The 27,996-nt window shown below is 39.2% G+C and overlaps 1 protein-coding gene across 2 annotated transcripts; it reads right to left on the bottom strand.

Moving 5' to 3' along the window:
- NOLC1 (nucleolar and coiled-body phosphoprotein 1) lies at positions 1 to 27,958 on the bottom strand. 2 transcript variants are annotated; one of them, XM_081954555.1, is made up of 14 exons: positions 27,801 to 27,958; positions 23,513 to 23,568; positions 21,153 to 21,268; positions 14,563 to 14,684; positions 11,190 to 11,361; positions 10,437 to 10,552; positions 8,012 to 8,153; positions 7,221 to 7,358; positions 4,637 to 4,726; positions 4,348 to 4,467; positions 2,778 to 3,302; positions 2,113 to 2,219; positions 640 to 720; positions 1 to 400 (listed from the first exon to the last, which is right to left on the bottom strand). In XM_081954555.1, exons 1-14 carry the CDS (start codon positions 27,909 to 27,911, stop codon positions 242 to 244), a joined length of 2,055 nt encoding a protein of 684 aa, XP_081810681.1. In that variant the 5' UTR covers positions 27,912 to 27,958; the 3' UTR covers positions 1 to 241. The 2 variants fall into 2 exon arrangements, with proteins under 2 accessions (XP_081810681.1, XP_081810682.1); XM_081954556.1 differs by having other exon boundaries at positions 8,012 to 8,084.
- Positions 27,959 to 27,996: the final 38 nt, after the last annotated feature.

Here is a 27,996-nt window from a genome sequence, read left to right as displayed (position 1 = left end):
TTAGTAGAAATAAGGTATGTTTATTTATCACATTATCAAGTGTTCTGTAACATAAAGTGATGCAAAGTTAGAAACTTCTGACAAATCCAAAGGACTCAATCCCATATCTCCATTAAGTCCCATTATCACATAGGAAACTGGCAGCCATCCTCCCATAAAAAATTAAGACAACAGGTTGTAGAAGAAATATCCATGACATTTCATTATTTAATTGGGATCCCGTTCCCAATATGGTAGAAATTTAGTCACTTTCAAATTTGATGGAGTTTATCTGTGTAGAGATAGTACCACCACAATAACTTCCCCTTTTCTTCTTTGTCTTCTCATGTCGGAAGGATTTACCTTTTGTAAATTTCAGAACATCATTTGCTTTTTCACCCCAGTCACCTATAGCTCCTCTCTAGGAAAGAAGACAATTGATGATCATTAGCCACAAAGCATTAATAAGCATAAATGGTTTTTATCACTTTGCATTTATAAACCTCCCAGAGTCTATGAGTGTAGGTTGCAATAAATACATAAACAAACACATAAACACAGACAGACATATATACATAGCAAATAGTGCAATTTTGTTATAGTTTGTCCAGGTAGTATCTATTTTGTAGAGACTACTGCATGAAGAATGCTTATGCCTACCTTGGCATCAAAGGAATTGTTAGCTACTCGCACATCTATTTCTATCTCTTCTGTTCTTATTCTGCGAAAAGGACTGGATTGCTGCAGAAGAAAAAAGATACAAATAGTCCTCATGATATTTATTTATTTATTTTTATTTATTATTCGTATTTATAGACCGCCCCCTCTCCCGAAAGGGACTCGGGGCGGTGTACAGTCACTAAAATGCGTTATAAAATACATACATAAAACAGTTAAATAATTAAATACGTAGGTGGAGGAGGTTGCAAGACTGTGTATAGAATAATAAATATAGTACATTAAAAACTCTAATAACCCAGGAGTTAAAATATTACCCAAAATTACCCATTAAAATATATCCACCGGGAGGTAAAAACTAAGAATGTGCCAGGCCAGCTAATCGAAACAGGTGAGTCTTTAATTTTTGACGGAAGGATCATTCCAGGTGCTAAACAAAAGGGACTTATGACCTATCCTCCAAGTTCTTGTCACTTCAGCATCCCCATGGTAACATGAACAAAAGAACTTTGTACTTATAATAAATCGTGGCCTCCCATGGTCACATGAGAACAATCTGTGCTCTTCCTTGCTGGCTTCCTCCAAGCAAAGGCAAAATTAATGGGAAACCAACAAAGAAAGTGTGAAGATATTGGGTGAAGTCTTTACACACTTGCGGAGTGTGCCCTCCTTCCACTTCATTTGCACACAAACCAGACCCTTTTTTCCTGGCCAACTTGCAATTGCATACGTGCATGGACATACACAGCATCCCATGTACCTGGCTTCCCTGAAATCTTGCCCACACATACACTCATGTACCCTGCATCCTGTTTCCACGTTCTCCTTTCAACTGCACTCATTCCACCTTCTTTTCTGAGCCTCTCTTACTTGGATATAAGAATGCACGCAACACAGTGCTTTCTTTTCTTGGCCTGCTTGTGATCACAAGCACTCTATGGCCAACTAAGCCCTTCTCCCCCAAACTCACATGTATCCTGTGTTGAGCCTCCTTTCCCTTTCCCCAGTACCCCTATTTATTACCTTGTTCTTTCCACTTAATGACTCACACATCTTGGATTGTGACAACTGGGTCTGTGAGGCATCACTAAATGACGGCACGTGATATCATACTTCACAGCCTCATTGTGTAACAACCCCATTCCAACTGCAATTGTAATTTGAGGATTACTTGCCTATGATATATCTGATTTCTGACCAAATCCTTCAAAATGGCAACTTAAGAGCTTTTCTAGTTGAGAAATTGTTTTTAGAGTCACCAAACATTAGAACCAGATACAAGGTCATCCATAACCATTTCATAATACCTTTCAAAAAACCTTGTAAAATACAATTCAAATTCAGCTTTTGCAGTTATGAAGGAAAGAGTTACCATGTGATAAGATGGACAGCCAATACGTTTAATAAATAAAGTGGAATAAATAAAATCATAAAATCCTTTTTCTCAACCCTTACCCGCTTTGATTTTGGGAATGTATGAGGACTTCTGGCTTTCATCTTCTTGATGTCTGGGGTCTCCAACTCCTGTTCATCTTTCCTTTTCCGCTTTTTTGGGGATAAGCCTGTTACATTTCACAGGAATAGTAAGCTTCCACAAAACCATCTCATTCTAAGTAAGTAGCAGTCTAATCAATACACAGCTTGTGGAGCAGGAAAGAGTTTCATTTGTGCTATAAATTCAGGTATGAAATAGTTATTTTAAATATCTCTAATCGGCAGGAACTGATTCACCCAATGTCTGGATAAGTACAACATGCTAAGCAAAATAATCCAGTGTGGTTTATAACTTGATGCTGTCTAAGCCAAAGTATGATTAAGCTATGGATAAAATGGTGCTGTGAGCCACTAAAAAGTCTTTCTTGACAGACAGGGATGTTGTTCACCTATCATATTAAATATGGTATCAGAACCAAGCCCAAATATGACACAGCAAGATCCAAATGACTACAATCCTTCAATTACTTACTCCTAACAAGCAGAATCTTGCCAAACTAAACCTTGTCGCCTACTAGATGCACATTCCATCGCATTTTTCCCCTTTATTTTATTATATTTGATTTGGTGTTATATTCAAACTAATTCCATTGTATTGAATACTTCCCTCATGAAAAATTACCAACCTTCCTTTGTGGCCTCTTCATCAGAACTACTACTGTTTGCGGAATTCAGTTCTTCAGATGTTGGAGTCTTTAATGCAGATGTTTTGCCCACCAAGTTGGCTGAAGTTTTTAGCACTTTTTTTGCTGTTTTGCAGTTATTTTGTCCTCTCTTTTTTTCTGTTTTTTCAGATATTTTAAATTTATCAGTGGAATTCTCAGAAGAGGTCCTGATCTCAGCTGGGGTTTGCTTGCTAACGATCAAACTGCTACCCACTGAGAGTTTGCCAGCTGCTTTCTGGGATGGCTGAGTCTCTTCTTCACTGCTTGAGCTGCTTGAGCTGCTTGATTCAGAACTCTTTGGTTTAGAGATAGGGGTGCTGGATTTGGATGTTGTTTTGACAGCCTCTGTGCCTTTTATTTTATGAACTTTCTTATTTTCAAGGCTACTTTCTACTTTCTTTGCCAGCACTCCAAGAGGTTTCTTCACTTTCTTTATGCCTGTCCTAACTGCAACTTTCTCAGGAATACTGTCAGAACTATCGGAATCTAGGAAGAAAAAACAGAAACATTTTTCTTTGCAAGGAATTACTACTTGCTACCCCAGGAATTTTATACTGTGATGCGTAACATCCAAACCCCAGAAAGCCATACAGAAAAGCACAGCACAGACACAGATTCTGCCATTCATCAAAGGCATATCAGAAATGGCTGCCGGGCTACTGCAACCCCTAGGAATAACAGCCCACAATCCCACATTTACACTCAGAAAGAAACTTACAAAGATCAAAGACAAAACAGGGAAGGAAGACAGCACCAACGTAACATACAAAATCAGTTGCAATAATTGTAACCAGTTCTACATGGGACAGGATGACAGTTAAAATCCAGAATCCGTGACCACCACCAGTAGGTTGTCAAACGCAAAGTCTCTGATCGCCAGTCACATCGACAACAAACAATACCTATTTGACTGGGACCAAGCCAAAGTCATTGTCCATGCCAAAACCAGTCAAGCACATGAGCTTTTCAAAGCCTGGTATTGTACCAACGAGTCCAATCAACAAACACATTGACTTAGAAACAGCATACAAAATGATAAGGAAGCAGACAATCCAAACCACCAGCCAATGGCAGAATCAACCACCCTCACCAGTTAAATTTCATGTCTCACAGCAACCTGTCAGAAGCCGCACAACCAGAATCAGCCTTGTGATTCAACCAGTCACAAGATGAACTGATCACCCAGGATCTATATAAACGAACAAGTCACTTCACCCCAAATCCTGCTGAAGATGTTGCCTAGTTTGGTAATGAAATATATGAGAGCCAAGCAGCAAGCTCGAAGCACAAACCTCTGCCTAAGTAGCTTGTTTTAACAATTCATAATCCTTTATTACTAACTTATGGTGTATTTTAAATTTACATTTTGGTACCGTAAGCATGCAATGTACGAAAAATATTAATAGATTTTTTTTAATGTTGGGTTTCTGTCTATAAGTAACTGAAGACTGAACAAAACTCCTGCTCTACAATGAAAGAATACAAAATATTAAAATGGAAGACATTTGATTTACCATGTTATCCACAGTACCTGAAGTATCAGAGGAGCTGCTCACTTTCTTGAATGGAACTGATTTAGCAGCACCATTTGCTGAAACGGCTTTGGCAGAGCATTTGACCAAAACTTTCTTTTCTTCTTCAGAACTAGAATCTAAATAAAGCACACATAGCTTTCATTTATACTGGCACATTTAATTTTACTTCAAAAACGTTGGAAGATTGTATAGCACCGACGGCATTTTGTACTTGGCTGCTTATAACTATCAACACTATAGAACTCCCTAATAGAGAGATCACATGTTATATGATAGGCTACTAACCTGAATCACTCCCTGAAGAACTATTTCCTTTTTGGATAGAAACAGGAAGAGATTTGGGGGCAAATCCTTTTTTAATCACAGACCCTTCCGCTAGAGGAAAAAAATATAAAGGTTTCATTATATTCCCTGTGACAATTCCAAGATAATAAGAGTTCATAGATATGCTCTTAAGCTGGCATCATGTAGCAATATCTACAGGTACTATTGTAACCTAAAACTATAGTTGTTCTGAGCAGAAATAGCTGCAAATACTTTTTATAGATTGAACAAGAACGATCTGTACTATTTATGCTAAGTTCCCTATAACATTTAGGGATCATGTGTTGTTAATGCAAAGTACCTTTTTATGAACATTACAACATATGGTTTCCCCAAAAATAAGACCTATCTGGGTTTTCACGCCTGCACCTAATATAAGCCCTACCCAAAAATAAGCCCTAGTTAAGACCCACCCACTCCATGCCACTGTCTGGTTGCTCAGCACACTGGTCCGGCCACAAGTCAGGTAAGGTAGTTGGCAAAGTGGGTGGAGCTGCTCCATGTGCCCCGCATCTGTGCACCTTAGGCAGGCAGCCCACCAATGCCCCGACATTTTAACCAAGCAGGAGGCCAAGTAGCGCATTGGTGCAGGGGCCACAAGGTGAGGCAAGGGGGGTTGGAGCTGCCCCACAACTGTGCACCTCAAGACCCCCGCAGGCAACCCACCCACACCCTAATACCTGCCTCACGATGGCAGCACCAGCAGTCCTGTCCAGCAGAAGCCCATGTGGCCACCACCCCCTTCTTCTGCTTGCTCAGCCACAACCAAGCAGAAGGCACACACACACACACACATAGAGAGGTTGGATCAGATCACTCTCTCTGTCTCTCTCTTTCCCCCTTCCTTCCTTCCACTGCGCAGCAATAGCTGGTCCCCGCTTTCTCACTGGCCTGCATTGTTCTTTGTCTCCATTCTGGAAATGGCAGCCCCCTTTTCTGCCGCTTCTCCAACCAGTGTTGTGTTCCTCCTTCATATGGAGGGACCCTAAGCTCCGGAAAAACTAGGCCACTTGGAGCTGGACGAGGAAGGTCAGGCTCCCTTCCCCAATGGTTCTGTAAAGTCCTTGAGGTTTTGTGTGGAGGAGCAGAACCGGCCTTAGCACCCGCTTCGGATGGTAAACAGAAGAACTTTGCTCTTTTTCTCCAGGGCCTCTGAAATCCCCCCTCCCTTTGCTTTTCTGCCTCAAAATCCAGAGCACACAAACTTTCCTCCTGATCAGCTGAGGATCCGGTAGCTACCATATGATTTTTGTAAAAAAAAAAAAAAAAACTACGAAGGAAGAACAAAATGCAGGTTGGAGAAGTGGCAGAAAAGGGGGCTGACATTTCCAGAACGAAGATGTGGGGCGATGCAGGCCAGTGAGAAAGTGGGGACCAGCAATTACTGCGCAGTGGAAGGAAGGGAGGGAGGGAGCGATTCAATGAAGTGTGTGTGTGTGTGTGTGTGTGTGAGAGAGAGAGAGAGAGAGAGAGAAAGAGAGAGAGAGAGAGAGAGAGAGAGAGAGAGAAACACCGCCGCCAGCCCAACTCTTTGAAGTTGGATCGGATTCTCTCACACACACACATACGTGCGCACACAGAGATTGGATTGGATTGGGCTCTCGCAGCGGTGCTTTGGTGCCTGGCCAGCTGGGATGGCCCCACTTCTCACTTGGCCACTTTCCCTCTTCTCCCCGCTCTTGCAGGGATCCACTTTTACAGTGGCAGGGCTTGGGGGATGGTCAATCCTCTTTTGTGGCGTTAGATAATTGTCAGGTTGTGGTAAAGAAAACTTGGGGAAAATTCAGATATACTAAAAAGAGGAACACAGAGACACATTTATAGTAAAGTAGTATAAGCCCAAGATATGCACACCACAAAGGAACTATTCTCACCACCTGCCAAATCAAAAGCAAACCTCAGTAAAATGTGGGCATTTAGCAGTCTGAACATGATTAATAGCTTGCAATTGTGATTTGGAAATTCCAATTTCTGACTGATGAAGATTGGTGACTTCTTTGGGAGACCTGATTTGGGGTGGTCTGACTGCTCCAATTATCCTACAATTTGTTCTCATATACTGCTCAAATCAGGCAACTTAATAACAAAAAGCCCGCCCTAGATGCCAGTTAACCATTTCATTTATTTGCCTTACTAATGTCTAATCTCAACCTGCACATGACTAATAAATGATGCATTTAGGTTATATGCAAGCATTACAAATTGATTGTATTGCCTGAAAATTATTTTCCTGAGCCTAAAACCCTGCTAAGGAAAAAAAATACCACCCCTTCTTCTTCCTTACATCTATCACAGGGATTAGATGTCTCCTTCTGTCTAATGGGAAATAGTGCATCCTTTCCTCTATTAGAAATTCCTCCTATAAATAAAGGAAATTTTTCTTCATTAATAAGAATGCATCTACCAGAGGACTATATTTCTCTCCCATAGATTTGATTTGATTCTTTACCAAAAGTCAAGTATTTAAAAGAAGATATATTTGAATCAATCTCTTTAAATATACACATCTCATCAGCTTTATATACAAGTTATTTACGAAACATACTTGATGGTCTCTTTGTGAACACTTGCTCTTTTTTCTCATTAGTCTCTCCATTCTTCTTAAAGGTCTTCTTTTTTATGGGGTGGGCTTTGCCTTTCCTTGATTCTATGGCTAAAGGGGGTGGCACAGCAGAGTACTCTCCTGCAATAACACACAGCAGGGAGGAAGGAAGAGAGGGACAGCCACACACAAAAACATAATATAGGATAAATCAAAAGTTAGGTCTTGTAGACATATGTACATGATTTAACTACATGAATTGCGTTGCCATTTTCTTCTAAACACTTTCTTATTCATTTGATGAATGACCTCTGTATATTCCTAAGGCAATTTTCTAACTTTTTCCTCTGGAAAAACAATTTGGGATTAGCTTGTCAATTGCTACAACTTATATGTGTATGGGCAGTTGTATATATTACACCCACATGCACATACATATAGAATGTAGCAATAGAAAATAGAAAAATTATATCTACTGTTCACGTTTATGATACATTTATCAATACATTATTTCAGAAAACAAAAATCTAGAATGCAAACTTGATTTTTAAGTATTGTTGGACTGTTAGACTATTCTTTGGTCCTTCCTCTGAGCAAGCAGAAGTGAATATTAAGGGGAAAAAACAACCTAAGCACAGCAACAGAAAAGCTCCTGGCAATTCATTCTTTTTATCCAGGTTTTCATAAAATCTGGTTTATATATTTAAAAGGAGTGTCTGTGTGTGTTTTCCCTGATCCAGTGCTGATCTAGATCTTCATATAAATTAAGAAGTCAGCTTCTTTTAATAACTCACCACGCTTCGGCTTTGAGGCTAGTTTCTCACGTTCTGAACTGTCACAAGAAGTCTCACTGTTGCTCTTCTTTACCTGCTTGGTTTTAACCGGAAGTGGCTGAGCAGTGATATTTTTACAGTGTGGAAGTTTCTTCAGCTTACCCTTATAAACGAAACAAAATGAAAACTAAAATTGTCCCAACATCAATCTAACAAACACCATTTTCATGATGACCATCATTCAGTCAAACACTGCTTATATGCAAATGCCCAGGTCAAAGACATGGAAAGCTGTTAAGATATCATTGCACAGGATAAGATTAGGGATCAGCTGTTCCCCATTGCCTAAGAGTGTTTTCAGAATTCTTCTACATTTGCTGCTGAAATTAACCTTTGGTTAATCCTAACCATTTCCTCTCACTGCCTGCCTAATTTTAGAATCCATTAAGTAGATACCTCACTTTCTTGGGCAGTATTCTCTACTGTGTTCACAGACCACAATTAACTGCGGATGGAAACTCAAAGTACTGCCTAAGATATTTAGAATTAATATTCTTAATAGTATCTTTGAGAAATGTTTGACTAGGATGATGAAAATTTGATGAAAAGCAACTGTAAAGCATGTAAGATTTAGAGTATTAAAAGTCCATTTAGTAAGACAAAATTTTTAAAATTAATTGGAAACAAGGTATTAAAGGAAGTTTATAATAAACTATTTTGGGATTATATTTTTCCAACAAAGTGTGAATAACAAATACAAAAAACTAATACAGGTAGTCCTCAATTTACAAGAGTTTGTTTAGTGACTGTTCAAAGTTACAAAGGCACTGAAAAAAATGACACAATTGTTTTTCACACTTACAACCTTTGTAACATTATGCTCATCTGATTAATATTCAGATGCTTGGCATTTATATTATTCATACAGTTTTAGAGGGCATGAAAGTGGGGGTAACTTAAAGTGAGTTAGGGCTAGGAACTTAAAGTGGTGGATCATCTAGCTATAGACAAATATGATTTGCTTCAAAAGTACCATGTCAGAAATAACTTCTGTGATGATCCAAAAATAAAGGTAAGACAAAATGAATGTTAGTAATTATCTTGATAAGTCAAACTTACGTACCTCCTTCATTGCAATACTATTGAAAGGGTAAAAAAAAACCTTCATAACGACAATTCTCTATGTTGAAGACCTTCTATCTAAAATTTGTGACTGCTCAACGTACAACAATATTGAATCTTATTTTGCTGCAAAAGCTTGTTTATTATGTGTCTTTTTGGATATTGACTCTGCTTCTTCTCATGCAGTAGGCATAGAAAACCATTTTGGCAATAGAAGCTTGTATATATGGGAGCTGAGTTTTAGCCTCAATCACTAAAGTGTCTTTTAACTTGCTAGAGCAATTTATTCTGAAAACTTAAGAGAATCTAGAAGAGTAATTCAAGAGAAATTCCTTGCAAACACCAAACTCATAAAAATGATATGCCCATAACTTTTCTTGCTACTAGTCATCCACTATTAGATGGTTTACAGCCCAACTGGTGACTGATGCTCCTGACACCAAAATGTATATTGAAGTACAATACTATAACAAGCTTAACGGGAGTGTCGAGAATTCACCTTGCAATCCAAAAAAGGAGCACTGAATTGCACTCTTTCATGCTGAATTTGACAGCATTCTGGATAGTTTTCAGGAAGAGAAAAGGAGGAGAAAATAAATGGTTTATTATAGTAACAGAGCAGCACAGGTTTTCAGGCATTAAACTCGTCCTATTAAACAAATGTAACACAACATTTTGTGTGCAAAATTGTGGGCATCAACTTGACCATCTATTTTCATCAATAGATTTCTCAGGTTAAACTTCTATTCAAACATATTTTAGAGCAACACATCCTATTATAATTTGCAGATTCTCATGGCAATGGCAGACAATGGTAGTCAAAATTATTAACAAACAAATGATGCTTGCCATAGTTGATATTCATGGGAATGACTCACAAAATAAATCAGATGAAGCACCCATCTAGAAAACTTACCTACAATGATGCTTTTCAATACTTTTACCATGACTTACATTTACTTGCCTTCTAGAAGGTCTTATTTTCCATTAAAAAGTTATTCTGCAAGCCAGTTTCAGCAGAAGAGTCTTCAAAATATCCATTTTATATATGCGTGCAGGAACACACATGTATACACTAGGAACACACAGACATATATAATACAAATGTACGCAGTAGTCCTCTCACTACTAGGTTTTCTATAAATGTGAAAATGAGGGAGGTTTTATTTATATATTAACAAATTCATTGACACTGCAATTTCAAATAACTCTTGGCAGTTTACATACTTTACAATTTTTCTGAAGAGAAGGATATTTAGTTTTCTATCTTCATCAAAAATAAATAATTACTATTTAGCTATCATACCAAAGATTCATAACTTACTTTGACAGGCTGATTCTCTTCAGAGCTGGAATCCTCACTACTACTTGTGTCATCACTGCTGCTACTACTCTCTGCCTTGCCATTGGTAGTTTTAGACATCACCTTGGTAGGTTTTGCTGTCAATTGCGATTAAAATGTTTCCATTAAATTGAAACATCAGATAATCAGATATGTAGCTTTAAATACTGTATATAGCTTTAACAATCCTCCCTCTCTTTTACAAGTATATCTTTGTAATTTATCTTTACAAAAATATTTTCAAAAACCACATCCAAGCTGACTTGGCAACACGTGAAACCAACCAAAGTTCAAAGGAAATTAGTCAATTTTCTATACTTAAAATATGAATCATTAGCACTGTAAAACACAAATTCAACTTATTAAGCCCAAGGAATAAGCAACAGTAATAACTTTGCTCTTGTATATTACATGGATTCATACATTGAGCAGGAACTGAACTTACAAATGAAACAAAACTAATTGATCCTTTTCAAATTTGTCTTTTAATTATTCCATTTCAACCTGAGGGCATTGCTGTTTCTCTAGATATGGAGCAAACCTGAGTCACAAGCAACTTATATTATCCTATTTTTCCCTCACTCTTAAGATTTCTTCAACACGTTTCAATACCAGAACATGACTAAATTTTCTTTTATAAAATCTACAAAATGGGAACCGAAAAATACATTCATGTCTCCTTTACTCCTTTCACACATCATTTGAATTACTCACAAACATATAGCTTGAAGTTACCTGATGTAGAAGCCAGTTTTATGACTTTTTGGGCTCCTTTTGACTTTGGTGGTTGGTGCTTTGGAGTTTCATCTTCTGAGCTACTTGAATCCGAACTTGAATCTGAACTTGAATCCTTAGATGTCTTCTGGGACTTTGTTTTTTGAATGGTTGATTGGAGAATTATTCCCTTCTATCAAGATAGAGCAGTATCAGTGTCAAACAATATAATGTAATTAGGATGGATCTAGACTTTAACAGCAGATGGGTGTAGCTTGTTCAAAACTATTATTCTTCTCACTCAGCACCTATTTTAGGAGAGCTGTGTTATTAAAAGAGGCACCTAACGATTTCTAAATATTATTCTCTGCAGACGTGAACAGGAGCGCCGCAAACCCCCTGGAGCGCCTGCAATAGCTCCCGACCCAGCGGCATGGAAGACAGCCATTGCGAATAGGGATGGCCACACAAAGAGAAAGAAGAAAGCATGCTGGAGCATCTGGGTAAGATCGTGATACTACCTTGGGGTACACTGTATTCAAAAACTTTTTTACTCCCTGATTGACTGAGGACATAAAAAGAGAAGGCAAAAGGAAGGGGGGAGAATGGATTCTTGACTATCTCTTCACCCCCAGAAGCAGCGGCTTCCGGGGGCGGACAAGGCTGATTAATCTAAGATTTCAAAATATTGAAGAGGAAAAGGGAGAAAACCTAGTGGAAAAAATTGGCTAAGCTGTACATACAGCATTTTTTGCCTCCTGAAACCCTTCTCCCTTCACCAAAATGGCCGTGCAGAGCCCTTAAGAGGCTTTCAGAGTGCTCCTGGGGGCTGGGAAGGGCAGAAATGAGCAAAAAAATGAGCCACCCCCCATCAGCACTCTACAAGCCTCCTAAAAGCTATTCATGCCCTTTTGGGGGGGGGGGGAGAGGGCCCATTTTTGCAAAAAAAAAAGATCGTTTTGGGGAGGTCTGCAGAGTGCAAAAACTTTTTTTTAAAAATGTGCCTCTTCAAAACCTTGGTGCGTCTCATACTCCAGTGCATCTTATACTCCGAAAAATACGGTATTATGGAAAATCCAATAGGTCCAAAACTACTTGAGCAAATAGAAGAATATGGAGGAGTAGCAGGATTGAAAATTAATAAAGATAAAACAAAAATTCTAGTGAAAAATATAACAGAAATACAGAAAAGAGAAATAATGGAGAAATTAGATATTCAAATACTAAAGAAAGTGACATATTTGGGGATACAACTGACCTCAAGGTGTATAAGTATCAAGGAAGATGATTACTATAAATTAAGAAATCAAACTGAAACCGATATAGAGAAATGGAAAAACAAATAGTTATAATTAATGGGAAGAATAGTGGTAATTAAGATGAATATATTACCAAGAATATTATTTTTGTTTCAAACAATACTAATAAAACTGGAAAAGTAGTAGTTTGGAAAATTAAATAAAATAATAGGAAAATATATTTGGCAAGGAAAGAAAGGAAGAGAAGAGAGGAGGGGGAAAGAGAGGGGAAGAAGAAAAGGAGGAAGAAGAGGAGGAAAGAAAAAGGCAGAGAAGAAAGGTTGAGAAGATGGAAGGAGCGAGGTTGCAAAATAAGATGGAAGTACGGGGTGGCAAGAAAGTGACCCATACTGTATTCTATATATTTGTAAGAAAATAACAATAAAGATTAATGATGAATAGATAAATGTTAATAGCAATTATAAAAATGTATATTTGTGAATGAATTTGAAAGGGAAAAATAAAAAACTTTTTACAAAATAAAATAAAATTTGAGGGTATAATAAAACTCTCTTGAAGTATCTGAGTAAAACAGGAAGTGAGGGGTACCCCAACTTTGTTGGTTTCACATTATTTTCTATCCTAACAGCAACTGTCAAAACTAAAAATCAGATTAAAATCTGTGAGCCAGTTTAGAGTATGTGTTTCAAGAAATATTTTCACTGCATTTGCAATTTTCAAACCGTAACAGATTTCATTCTTCAGCATTAACATCTATCCATCCTAATTCAATTATACAATTATGGCATCACTATTATTTCTTTGTCCCAGGTTCAGAGAAGCCTTCAAGTATTAGCTAAATTTTATCGCCAAGAAAAACAATTAATCAAGTGCTTTAAATACACCCTCTGCAAATTCCTTTCATGCACAGAGGGCCACAAATAAGATAATTTGATATGTAAGTCAGGTAACATTCTGATTCCTTCTGCAGTTAAAATGTTCAAAGCAAAATTCTGCTGTGAAGTACACAAGTGTACCCTAATTTTATCAAAATCACCTTGTACATGGTTTGATTTATTTCTAACACACCACTGAGATTTGGATTAGGAGCTGCAGTCACACAATAACAACTTGCCACCTAAAATAGTATGAAACTAAACTAAGGAAGAAATTTATTTGTTCTTGTAGATAAATGTAATTTCTTATATTTAAAAAAAAAACCATAGCAATTTATTTTTCTCTTTCAGTTCAAGTACTAACAATCACAAATCTGGGGAAAGCTATCACTAAGGCCAAAACCACGTTCTTGACTTTGATCTACAAGCAGACAGATCTAAAGTTGCAACTTGTACTTCAGGAACTTTTCATCAATTTCCTTTCACTATTCCAAACTACTTCTTAAAGATATATTCTTCCTCATGCAGAAAGAAGTTTATATCAACCTAGCATTAAAAGACAATGGGAGAGATTGAGTTAAAAGGCCTTATTCCAATATATCTTCACAAAGAAAATAAAGCTCAGCTCTATGGATTTAAATTAAGCAACTATCCCCACTACAAAAACACATTCCTTGGGAATCGAAAACTATCAGCTCATACATAAAAACAGGCGGCCAAGGAATAATGATAAGCTGAAAAAAGACAGAACTTTAGGAAAACAAAAGGTAGTAACTTTTTAGAAAGAAACTATGCTAATGAAATATTGCCTCTTTGTTCTTTCAAAACTCCATTCTTTTTGCAATGGAAAAATAATGCTTCATTTCCTCAATTACATTCAAGAACCTCATTGACCTTATTTGGCATATGATGTGTTGCAGCCAATAAAATGTTTTTTTTCCTACAATACAATGTTCTATCCTTGAACCTGGTGGAGGGAGACTTAATAACATTCCTTATCTAAATCACCATTGCATATGCTCAGCTGTAACTAGTGAAGCAGTAAGTCATGTCTAGATGCACTGTTTGCCATACCAGGATTGGTGAGGTACTTTACTGCATCAACTTTTTTTAAGTACAGAAACTAGACCAAACAGCAGCTAATTTTTACTTTTATGATTTCATTGTTGGGATTTGTGCATATATCTTATTTGATTCTATGTTTTGAATTTATATTACTTCCTTTGGATGAGTTTTAAATGTGGAAAATTAAAACCAAACCTTTGCTGTTTTTTCCCCTTCTTGCTCAGAGTCTGTGGAGTCGGTGTCATCAGAACTGCTGCTCTCAGAACTGCCTGAAGTTGACTTTATTGGTACTGGGGGCACAGTCACTGGTTTCGTAGCTAGAATTTAAAATAATATTAATAGATCGTTATTACTCAAAAATCAAAGATCAGCTTCTATATTTTATGACAGTGGACAGCTAAGATTTTATAAATCATAAAAAGTAAATCTAAAGAACTGCTCCGCTCTAAAGATTCTGGAATGTTTAGAACAAAAACAAAATTAAATTTCAGTATAAATCCCAGCACCCACTAATCTAAATCAAAAATACACTACAATATATAGTATGTTCCATCTAAACAACGGCAGATGAATATATATAAATTGGTATGGCAAAGGAAAAAGCCATGAGTTAAATACAAGATATTAAAGATGTGAAGAAAAGATGATCAATCCTACCAGATTTGAAGCTATATTTTGCTTGGATGAGACTGGGGGTTGTTAAGAGGCTATTTAGGAAGTCACAATTTGAGATTTGGGTGGCATAGATATTTATGATATGATAAAGTTTAAGTAAATATAGATTTTAAAAACCATTAGGTGGGCATGGAAGAGCATGGAATAAATACAAATTTAGATTCTATTCAGGAAGATGTTTGATTTTGAACAAAATAATATTGAGGTTGAATTATATACTAATGATTAGCATGTAATTTGTTAAAATGTATACTTTTTTGTTGAGACATGAAACAGAAGTGAAATAATGTATGGGCAAAAAATTGTCTATATAGTATGCAGATGGTCCAATGGGAAAATGTGTGTTTGAAAGGATTGAAGGTTATATTAAGTTACAATCTTAAAGAGAATTTTTATAAAATGATGTATCATTAGTTTTTGTCAGCAGAGAAATAATCTAGAATGTAAAAGATATTTTGAATCTTTAGTAGAAATATGAATAATATGAAGCAACACTTTATCATGCTTTTGGGAAATATTAAAAAGCTAAAGAATCTTGGATACAAATACATATATTAATTCAGAAGATTTTAAAGATTAAAATACAATTGAAACCAGAGACTTTTCTTTGGGGACTAATGGATAAGCAACTAGAAAAAAATTGATGAAACTTTTGTTCGTTTGATATGTAACTGCAGCAAGACTACCGTATACTCAAGAGTGGAATAGTTCAATTAACACTTAACAGAAGAATGGCTGGTGAGGATGAAAAAACTTGTAGACATGACTAAATCAATTTTTCCTAAAGAAAAAAAAAATCTACATTTATGACTGACCAGAAACCCTTTTTGTATAAAATGGAAAAAATACAGATGATTTGTGGTTTTAATGATTAGAAAAAATGAATAGAAAGGAGTGAGCTTTCTTTTGTAATCACAGAGTAAAAGATAATTTTGTAATTGTATTTATATTTGCCGCAAAGGAAATGAAAAAATTATAATTCTTTCTTTCTTTCTGAACTTTTGCCTTTTCCCCCTACTTTATTACTTTTTGTTCCTTTTTATGTTCTTTGTGAAACTTTAAATAAAAGATATAAAAATACAGGACCATATAAACATACGTTATAATCAAAATACATAAAGTAGAAAGAATAAAAATAGCAGTTTAACTTTATCAGACAAAACCCAGTCTATTACTCTGCTTTGAAGCCAGTGTACTTTAGCAAGTATCCATTCTGCTACGAATAAGTTCACTTTAGCTAACTTCTCCACTAAGAACAGCAGTCTAGTCTTTGTGAAGGACTACAAACAAAGTATAGATTGTGGCTGAAGCTTCTTTCAGCAGACAAGCACTGTAGCAAATGCTGTTTTGTTCCTTGGGTCAGAAAGGAGTTCCCCAAACTGGCGATATGCTCCAGATGCAGGAAGGAATACCTGATTTATCATGAAATGGATGTTTTATACCTATGGATGAAGACACCCAGAATTCATTCCTTATGAAGATGGCTTTGGTTTACACTTGTCTTTCATTTTTGTCAGGTAATGAGGATTTAATAGCTGCCAGCTGATGTAAGGTGGCTTACATCTTACATGCTGTCTGCTAAACACGGTTTACATCGTGATTAGCAGGCAGCATAGCTTCCGTCGGCATAATGGGAGGAGGTTTCCTGGTGTCTCGGCTGAATGAGACAAACTAGCTCTCTTGGAGTGTGAAGATGGAGATGTATCTGCAAAGGGAGGAGTTGTGGACGACTGTTACTAATCCTGGATGATGGTGACCAGAGGAGAAATGAAAAAGCATTAGCCAGCATAATTCTTGCTTTAGAAGACAGTCAGCTGCTACACGTAAGAGGTCTCCAGTCTGCGAACAATTGATGGGAGGCGTTGCACAGTGTGTATATGACAGAGACTGCGAGTAGTAAGGTGTTGCTGACTAGGAAACTGTATAAGGCACAGCTGAGGCCGGAAGATTGTTATGTCCACACATTTCAGAATACGGGAAGGACATTCCTTGAGTTGGAAGAAAGGGGAATGACTTTTATTGAAGCACGTAAGGTGTATGTGGTGTTTAGTTCCTTGGACAGTTCATGGGACATTCTTGTGACTAGTCTAGAGTCCATGCAAGAATAGGATTTAACCATGGCATATTTAACTGGTCGGTTGTTGGAGGAGGAGCAGAAATGGCTGGAGAGGAGACCAGGAAAGGGAGGAGAGAGCGTTCAGCACAAACCAGCATCTGCAACAGTCCAGGATGCCAGCGGCAGAGCAACTGAAAGAGTTAACTTCATGAAGAGATGCTACAGATACTATTGAGTGTCTCCAGAGGCTTGTCCTGAGAGGAGGAACAGAGGAGCAGCGAGACAAGGGTGCAGATCTAAGCAGCAAATGTGGAGTGGTTGTCCAGCATCATTTTCCCTGGCAGAGTCAACAACTGAACACACCAGGAATACGTGGTTGTTGGACAGTGGGGTGAGCCAGCATATTGTTAACGATCCACATGTGTTTTCTGGTTTGAAACGAGCATGGCAAACATGGGTTAGTCTGGCTGATGGACAGAGAGCTGCTGTAAAAGGGGAAGGTAATGTGTATATGCACCAGAAATAGGTGCTACATTGTACAACGTATTATATGTACCTACTTTAGAGTATAATTTGTTGAGCATATCCATGTTAGACAGTCAGAGTTATGAAGTAGTATTTGCTGGGGGACTATACATCATTAAGAAAAATGGACAAATATGTCCACAAGGAGTTAAAAAAGAATGATCTGTATATTCTGGGAATGCAAGAACATAATTGTGCACGTGAACTTAAAAATGCTCCTACACATGACAATTGTTTACACCTGTTACAAAGAAGATTGGGGCATGCAAGTTTTAAAGTATTGAAAAAAATGCCAGACATAGCTGAGGGGCTGAAGTTAAAGAAATGTAATGTATATTTAGATTATACTGTGTCTAAGGAATCAAAAGCCAAAATGTATCCTGTAAGCAAAAAATTGCAAGAACTACAAGCAGAGTATTATAATTGGTTCATGCTGATTTGGTTGGTCCTATAACACCTTATTTAGGAGGAGTGAAATATGCCTTAGTAATAGTAGACAATTACAGTAGATATGGATATTGTTATTTACTGAAAAATAAGACTGCAGTATTGCAACAATTTAGGAAATGGGTAAAACTTGTAAAACGACAGCATGAATGTAAGGTAGGCCAGCTACAAACGGATAGGAGAACAGAGTTTATGTCTGAGAGGTTTCAAAGGTGGTTAAGCAGTCTAGGCATAAGGCATAGAAAAACAAATCCATATTTGCCTTCTGAAAACAGTGTGGCTGAGAGAAGAAATGGTGCGCTACAGACAATGAAAGACGCACTGCTTGCTCATACTGGGGAGAAGCCGTAAAGACAGCAAATTATATCGTTAACAGGTTATGGAGTGAAGCAATACAGGAAACACCATATTTCCTGATGCATGAAAGGAAACCATCTTTAGTTCATTTAAGAACATTTGGTAATTATGCCTGGGTGCAAATCCTGAAAACTACTAAGAGAAAAGGTCAGACAAAGGCCAGAAAGCTTCAGTTTGTTAGGTATGAGCCAGGAACAAAAGGATACAGGTTTATAGATGGTACTAAGTGATTAGTCATCTCAAGGTATGCTAGTTTCACAGAACAGAACAATTGGAACATGATACATATTAATAATGAAGTGTTCATGCCAATACAGAGTTCTAATCTGTTGGAAGATGAGACCGAGTCAGACAGAGATGTAGAAGAGGATAGAACTATGATAAAACGTGAAAGCACAGATGACATAGATGTAGAAGTTGAAAGACCGGAAATAGTGACATAGGAACTCATAAGTCCAAGAAAATCTGAGAGAAGTAATAAGGGTGGACCTCCTGAACGGTTTACTCCAAGTGAGGTCAGAGCATATAGTGTTCGGTACGAATCTCAGAATTACCAGGGAATGTTGGTAATACACAAAGTATGTGCAATTACTGGAAGTTGTACATGTTAATGTAAAAGATGGTGTACCAGTATTTGAAGACAATGCTGCATTTATAACAATGGCGACAGGAAATCGCATCGGAAATAGGAGTAAACATGTAGACATTAAATACTGTAATGTGAGAGAAGTTGTAAAGGAGAAACTGATCAAATTACAGCATTGTTCTAGTGATTGTAATATAGCTAATATGTTAACAAAACCTGTATCTGTAGAAAACTATAAAGACTATGTCAAAGCATTTAGATTATCATTGTACAGCTTTAAATGGGAGGAGTATCAAGTAATGAGGATTTAATAGCTGCCAGCTGATGTAAGGTTGTAAGGTGTAAACTGTAAGCTGACACAATAAGGATGCTTCAGCAATATAGGTATTTCCAGTTTAAGACTCTGATGAGGTCCACAAGTCATTTCCCTTTTAAGAGGTGTCTATATATAGGTGGCTATTAGAGGGTGTTTCTCTCTCTCTCATTGGGTATCCTATTTTCTCTCCTTGTGTGCGTAGCTGAGTGGGAAGGGATTTTTCTACCATGTGTATATCTGTATATATTTGTATATAAACCACTATTAATTGTCTAAAGGCTCTGTATGCTGTGTGCTGTGTGGTGCTCCTGGGTTTATCTCATAACAATAGTCATGCTGCTAAAACTCTGACAATTTTGAACTAGTGTTTTTTCTAGTATTTGTCAATTGACACAGGTAGGGAGAGGCTCTTTAAAGCTTCCTAAGAGCCACAAAAGAAATGGTTTTGTCCTATTTGTCAGTACAATGGAAGAGTCAAACCAGCTAAAAACACCTCCAATCACAGGTGGAAACACAAGGAAACAAGGAGCTTGTTTCAAATTCCCAGAATTTCCTATGGCAGGAAATGACATATTTCAAATTTGTTGTCACATTAGAACTCACTTAAAAATTCCAGTGAGATATTCTAAATAATATTTTTTGTTCCAACTCTGAACAAAACTTTTTATGATTTTCATTTTGCACATTCCCTTAAGACCACTATGCTGCACAAATCTCAGTGTGGAACCATTTTGCTTTCCCCTACTGACAGTGGTAGAAAGGTATGTAGAAATTCCCACACCATGTATTCTATAAGAAGTTGGATTATTCTGTAGACATGCTGCTCTTCCTGCAAGCATTTTATTACCAGGTATCATCAACATCATCATTAACATTCCTGCAAGCATTTTGTAACATGTGGGTGGGGGAGGGAGTGGGATTTCCTGGATACCTTTATATGGTAGCTTATACTAACAGCCTTCCTTAATAGCTTTTTAGGTGATACTGAATCTTGATTGCTCTTGTTTATTTGGATGCTGGTTAACAGGTGTAAGAAGAGTGTATTTAGGTCTGTTTGTTTCTTTCCTTGACTTTTGATTGGTCTCTTTTTGAGCATTCATAGATGGAGTGTCAGATGTGCCATCTTCAGCTTTTTATGCTTTGCTGGCATTTATGACAATAAAGTGCAGGGAGGGGGGGGAAGGGGAAATGGAATGGAGAGAATGGAGATAAGTGTAAAGGAGGGTGACAGCCGGACGGAAACCAGAAGTGTGAGAACCAGCATACACAAGGTCTGGGAACGGAATGTGAAACTGCTTCATAGTGCCAACCATCCATTCTGTTACCAAAACATGGAAACAATATGCAATTGGATGGAGATGGACTAGTCAAGGGGGAAGGGCCAGGGGAAAAATATGTTTTACGCGGGAATCTTAAGATCTAGCCTTTCTTTTGCTGCAACCACTTAACCTAGTAAAAGAATCTATCATTTCAACCAAATGGAGTTGAAAGGTTTTATTTCTTAAGGGTTCTGAGCTGGAACTGGCCTGACATGGAGCTTATCTAAACAGGTCTGCTAATGACGGCTTCTCAAAGTATCATACCTCAAGAAACTGTGGTTGAATTTGGGTGTTCTGAAATAAATACTTTTGGATGCATTCTGGCAATTGGAAGACTTGAAAAAAACTCCTTCATAATGGTAAACAAGTATCTGCTATGTTATTGCTGAAACTGCATTCTCTGAGTCAAAGGGGAATTAATTGTGAGAAATTGTATCAGTAATATAACAAACCACTTTGGAAAAGCATGAAATATTACACTAGACATAAATCAGCAAGCCTCACCTTGTTTTTTGACTGGAGGGATTTCATTTTCACTGGAACTTTCATATCTAGATGATTCTTTCTTTGTCTTCTTCACACCATTTGCAAATGCTTGCTGTTTTTTGGCAATTGGTGATCTGAATGGGTGGATGAGTGAGAAAGTGTAAGAGTATCACTATTCCATATTAAGTTTTGGAATGTTCAGCAGACATATGATTGTAGCCAGTGTGTGAAGATAAACACAGCTGGGCATATCCAATGACTAAAAAAGAGATCATCTTATGCTCCAATATAGAAAGTGGGGGGAAGTGAAAACGTTCATCTAAATATTCATAAAGATTAATCTAGTCAAGAAGCTGTGATTATAGCATTTTTATCTCAATTTGTAATTAAAAACAATCCCAAAGGTCCCACTTAAACATTCATAATGCCTGCAGACATAATGTAGTTACTGCTGGTATACAATGAATATTTCTTGGGAAAACAAAGTTTATTAATATTAAAGGAGTACAGAATAATTTAGTATAAAAATGCCACTACTAGTAAATATCCCCACAACCTTAATTTTACTTCTTTGTATAGTATAAATGAAGCACATCTCATTTATTTACAAATATATGTTCCTTTATAACATAAAGCTGCTAGCAGATAAACTCATCAAGTTATACACAAATACTTTACAATTTATAACAATTGGGACTAGAATTTTCATCTCTAAGCAATGCAGTTGTAAAGCACAAATCAGGTTACTATTGCTTCACTGGCTCTCATGGTGGTTTGGTAAGGCATCTTCCTTCTGGCGTCTCACAGCTAAAGCAGTGGGAAAGCAAGCAGAAAGTTGAAAGCAAGTAATTAGGTGGCTGCTGCCAGGTGGGGGAGAAAACCAAAGGGTGTGTGGCGAAGGTCTGGGAGGATGCAAGGGAGTGCACTAGATGTCACAGAGGGAGGATGCACAGAGTTCAGAAGAGGTGAGAAATGGGGAGAGTGCAGAAGGGTAGGCAAGAGCACAGTGCAGATCAGGGAGGGTGTGCAAGGGGGCATAAGAGAGATGTAGATTGGGGGGAACATACCAAGGTATGTATGAAAGGTGTAGTGGATGAAAGGTGCGTCAGGGAGTAATGAAGGTTGGAGGAGTGCTGTGGGTGTAGAAAAGGGCCAGCATGATGAGTCATAAGACGGTGTATGGTTGTGAGGGGACTTACTCAAAAACTTGCAGCTTTACTGGCTGGCTTCCCCACTGACTTTCTAGGGAAGGTTACACATGTGATTCTAGGGTGCTGTATCATAAGTTCAAACTGGTTGCCAAACCCACAGATCACATGACCAAAGGAGTGCTGGGATGGCTGGAACTCTGAGATTTCTCCTAATCACAATTTGTTCAGTGCTGTTACAAGCTTAGTCACTGAACAAATGGTCATGGGTTAAGCATAACAAATGCATTTTACTCAACTACAAAGATGAAACCTTTTCTAAAAAGAGCGTACCTTGCCCTTGTCTAGACAATTGTTTTGTTTGGACCCAGAACCCACATTTTTTTTGTCCAGATATGTGTTGCAGGGACAGCAATACCAAGATAGTGATAGCACACTGAGAAAAGGAGCTGAGATAATCAAGAGAAAGGTAGATAGACCAGTCAGGTTGCTCCTGTTGCACTTGAATTCAAGCAGGGGAAAAGGACAGCATCGGGAATGGGGAAGGTGTAGGTTGGGAGCACAGTGTAACACCAAAAAAATCAGAAAAATTGGCTGAGACAACTGGAGAAAGAAACAAGTCAAAGGCTAAGTTAGGAGCATAGCAGTTATAGGCAGAGAAGGTAATGGGATTATTCAGTCTGGAAGACGCATCTGGACTTCGTTGTAGTCAAAACCGGAAGAGCCATATAATTCCAAATTTTGGTTCAATCACAATCCTATTAAACCCCAAGCCACAATATATTCTGTGTTCTGCTAATTTTTATTCCATGTATCTGCTTACTGTGCAGTGATCTTGCCCCAAGTGCGGCATCCTTCTACAGCCATATAGGATGCCACAGTTGGGGCAACATCATTGTATTCACTGTCAATTGTAAAATGAACAAGTTAAATCATACTTGATTTTTTTTCTCTGGTTTCAGAGTGTCCTTTAGAAATAAGTATTAGAACAAATGTCACATTTTCCCTATCTTCTGGGATTGATGAGACAACTTCCAGCCATCACAAACAGGACCCAGAAGGCTGCAAAGTTTGCAGCCCTAATTTAGACTCCCAGCCTTTTAATTATTGCTAGTTACATCCACAGCAGAAAGACTTAAAGCTCATGTCAAATCACTAAAAATTAAGCTAGCTAGCTAAATTGTTTAAAACAGAAATATATCATCTTTTTCCTGAACAGAAGCTACTTACTTTAGCCAATAATTGAAGATATCAAGGAGAGAAGCAGCATTTGGATCTTGCTCAGTCTACAAAAGAATAATGAAGAAAATGAAAATTGGGGGGGGGGGGGGGGAGATAAAATATTTTTATATATTTTATATACAGTGATTGAAAAGTTCTGGTTCGAGATACATATAAAAAATCATGTCATCTTGCAAACATCCTATATCATGAGTACAGAGCTGTTACATAAAGCATTCTCCCCACAAATACAGATGGTCCTCAACTTACAACAGTTCCCTTAGTGACTGTTTGAAGTTACAACGGCAGTAAAAAGTGACTTATGATCATTTTTCACACTTATGACCATTGTGCTATCCCCATGGTCACATGATTTACATTCAGATGCTTGAGAACTGACTCACATTTAGATGGTTGCAGTGCCCCGGGCTCATGTGATCACCTTTTGCAATCTTCTGACAAGCAAAGTCAATGGGGAAGCCAGGTTCACTTAACAACGGTGTTTCTAACTTAACAACTGCAATGATTGACTTAACGGTTGACTGTGGCAAGAAAAGTTGTAAAATGGAGCAAAACTCACTTAACAAATTTCTCACTTAGCAACAGAAAGTTTGGGCTCAATTGTGGTTGTTAAGTTGAGGACTAGATGTAGTATATTTAACAATGAAACAATTCAGCTACTTAAATGTCACCAGTTTTTCAAGCACTGATAAATGCTTTTAAACAGACCACAGTACAATTTGCTTGGTTTACTAAACAAAAAGCATCAGCAGAACTAGTTTGTTATTATTGGTAATATTACTGGTAGAAAGAAATTATATCTAGCAAGGTAACACTTCAAACTTTAGATGGAGATCTTCATGCTCTGAATCTGACCGAACACAGGTAAGAGCCTATTTACGGACCTACCTTGTGGCATTAAGAGTGGCCAAGCGTCGATACTGTGCCGCTCTTATTGCGTCCGCAGACAACCGCCCTGCCGCCCTGTTCCGGGTGACCCGCTCCCTCCTTTCACAGAGGCCGCAGGAAGCCCCTTTGCAGGGTAGAGCAGAGGAATTTGGGGAATATCTGCAGGACAAAATCGCTCAGATCCGCAGCGAGTGGGTCCCCTGCAGTGGCCTAGGAGGGACGCCAGAGGCGAGTCTTGAGGGACCATCTTGGAAGGAGTTTGACTCTGTTACTGCCGAAGATATGGACAGGTTGCGTGGTCAACTGCGAGCCACCACATGTTTACTGGACCCGTGTCCCTCCTGGCTTGTACTGGCATCCTGGGAGGTCACACGAGGCTGGCTCCAGGAGTTAGTCAACGCCTCCTTGAGAGAGGGGTTCTTGCCAGCCGTCTTAAAAGAGGTGGTGGTGAGGCCCCTACTCAAGAAGCCTTCCCTGGATCCAGCTATATTAGCTAACTATCGTCCTGTCTCCAACCTTTGCTTTTTGGCAAAGGTTGTAGAGAGTGTGGTGGCACAACAGTTCCCACGCCACTTGGATGAAATTGATTATCTAGACCCGCGCCAGTCCGGTTTCCGGCCCGGCCACAGCACGGAGACGGCTTTGGTCGCGTTGGTGGATGATCTCTGGAAGGCCAGAGATGGGGGTTGTTCCTCCATCCTGGTCCTATTAGATCTCTCGGCTGCTTTTGATACCATCAACCATGGTATCCTATTGCGCCGTCTAGAGGGGTTGGGGGTGAGGGGTACCGTTTTGCGGTGGTTCTCCTCCTACCTCTCTGGCTGAGCGCAATGTGTGCTGACGGGGGGGCAGAGGTCGACCCTGAGGCCGCTCACTTGTGGGGTGCCGCAGGGGTCGGTCCTCTCACCTCTCCTGTTCAACATATATATGAAGCCGCTGGGTGAGATCATTCGTGGTTTTGGGGTTGAGTACCATCTGTACGCTGACGATACTCAGCTGTACATATCTACCCCGAACCACCCCAACGAGGCCGTCGAAATGATGTCCCGGTGCCTGGAGGCCGTACGGGTCTGGATGGGCAGTAACAGACTCAAACTCAACCCCTCCAAGACGGAGTGGCTGTGGTTACCGGCACCCCGGTTCAACCAGTGGGCTCCATCACTGGCCATTGGGGGCGAACAGCTGGCCCCCGTGGAGCAGGCGCGCAATTTGGGCGTCCTCCTGGATGCCCGGCTGTCAATGGATGACCATGTGATGGCCGTGGCAAGGAAGGCGTTCCACCCCCTATTGGACCGGGGCGCCCTGCGCACAGTCACTCATGCACTGGTGACGTCCCGACTGGACTATTGCAATGCTCTCTACATGGGGCTTCCCTTGAGATGCACCCGAAGGCTGCAGTTGGTCCAGAACGCGGCCGCGCAGGCAATTATGGGAGGTACCAGATACTCCCATGTAACACCTCTCCTGCGCGGGCTGCACTGGCTACCTGTGGCTTTTCGGGTGCGTTTCAAGGTATTGACTATCATCTTTAAAGCGCTCCATGGCTCAGGACCTAGCTACCTGCGGGATCGCATCCTGCCCCATACATCCCTGCGGCTGATTCGCTCTCACAGGGAGGGACTCCTCCGGGTGCCGTCCACTAGGCAGTGCCAGCGGGCGACGCCCAGGAGTAGGGCCTTCTCTGTGATGGGCCCGACCCTCTGGAATGACCTCCCCCCCGACATTAGAATAACGACCGATCTCCGCTCTTTCCGTAACAAACTAAAGACCCACCTGTTTAATTTAGCTGGCCTGGCCTAACTGTAACTTTTGTGTCCCTCTAGCCTGTATTTTCTAAATTTTAAATGTTTAGGGATAAATTTTATAGGTTGTTTTAATTTTTAACTATAATGTACAGCCTACCATATAATTTGTTTTAATGGGTATTTATAATTATCTGAGTTTGTATATTGTTTTATTGTGGTCTGTACACCGCCCCGAGTCCCTTTGGGGAGAGGGGGCGGTCTATAAATTAAATAAATTAAATTAAATTAAATTGAAGAAATAATATTTTTTCTAGGTTTTCTATTTAAATTAAATTTTAAAAGTAAAGATTCATCAATTTAGTGCACATTGTTTCCTATAAAAGCCAAAACTAATACAGAAACTAAGTTATACAAGTAATATATAATATAGTATTAATGGCAGTACAAGTAGTCCTTGACTTACAAGTGCATTTAGTAATTGCTTAAAGTTAGATTTCTGAAAAAAGTGATATATGACCGTTTTTCACATACATGACCATGTGTTTCTTTTTCAAACCTGAGCTCTGGGTCACAACTCAGGTTTCTGGCTGAATTGAGTTCTAACATGAATTCTGAGATACACTTTGGTCTAACTCTTCAGCGAAAGCTTGGATCTGAAAATGAAGTAGTTTTTAACCTATCTAGAGCCAGAGGAAGATGAATATGTGTTTCTTTTGTCATATCTGAGCTCTGGGTCACAACTCATGTTTTCTGGTTGGATTGGATTCTAACACCAATTCTGAGATATGTTTTGGTCATGTGACCATTGACCATGGTCAAATGATCAAAATTCAGATGCTTGGCAACTCACATTTAGGATGGCTGCAGTGTCCCAGGGTCATGTGATCACCTTTTGCGACCTTCTAACAAGCAAAGTCAAACAAGGAGACCAGTTTCACATAACAACGGTGTCACTAATTTACAGCTGCAGTGATTCCCTTCACAACTGTGGCAAAAAAGAGTGGTGAAACGGGGCAAAACTCACTTAACAAATGTTTCACTTAGCAACAGAAATTTTGTGCTCAACTGTAGTTGTAAGTTGAGGACTACCTGTACGGTTATGTCCGGGGTATCCAAACTTGGGAACTTTAAGACTTGTGGACTTCAACTCCCAGAATTCCCCATCCAGCATGAATTCTGGGAGTTGGGAGTCCACAAGTCTTAAAGTTCCCAAGTTTGGACACCCCTGTGTTATGTGCTACATGCTTATATCTAAGCAAGGGCAGTACAGAGGCAGCAATAACGCAGGGACGAAGAGGGGGTGTACTACTCTAAATCCTGAGGAAACCCCCCAACCCCCCAGTGACTAATAGTTGAGTAGCAGCGTTTCTTTTCAATGCCACGTGCAGCCGCACTATTCCCATAAGGTTCCACGTAAGCTTCCCTAAAGGCTGCAATCGACCTCCACAATATCCTCCAGCCTCCCTTCTTCCTCACTCCCCGCCCCGGGGAACATCTGTCCTGCCGACCTCCCGTTGGCTGCCCTGCCCACCATAGACGTGCAGACCCCCAAAGCAACTTCCCAAACTGCGGCGGGGCTTCCCCTGTCCTGCAGTCACGTCGGAAGATGCCCTTTCCAGCCGTGCCCGCCACCTGGGCCTCACCACTCCAGCCGCTTTCCCAAAAGCCCGCGCCGCCCCGTCGAAATGGTTCTCCCGCAAGAAAGCCAGCACCAGCGGGAACAAGTCGCTCGGAACCGCGCGCTCCGATGCCATCTTTCTCCGCCGGATGTGACAGTGGCCGCGGCCGGAAGTTCGGTGGGAGGAAAACGTAGAGATATAGAAATTAGAGGGGCGCTTC

Source organism: Natrix helvetica, assembly GCF_964273705.1.
Source record: "Natrix helvetica genome assembly, chromosome: 5".
Lineage (NCBI taxonomy): Eukaryota > Metazoa > Chordata > Lepidosauria > Squamata > Natricidae > Natrix > Natrix helvetica.
This window is presented reverse-complemented; position numbering and strand designations above follow the sequence as displayed.

Coding starts and splice junctions, on each gene's coding strand:
- NOLC1 (XM_081954555.1), bottom strand. CDS start 27,911: ATGGCATCGGAGCGCGCGGTTCCGAGCGACTTGTTCCCGCTGGTGCTG. Junction 4,727..7,220: donor GTTCACAAAGAGACCATCAA/GTATGTTTCGTA, acceptor TTTTTCCTCTAG/CGGAAGGGTCTGTGATTAAA. Junction 4,468..4,636: donor TTCTTCAGGGAGTGATTCAG/GTTAGTAGCCTA, acceptor TGCTTTATTTAG/ATTCTAGTTCTGAAGAAGAA.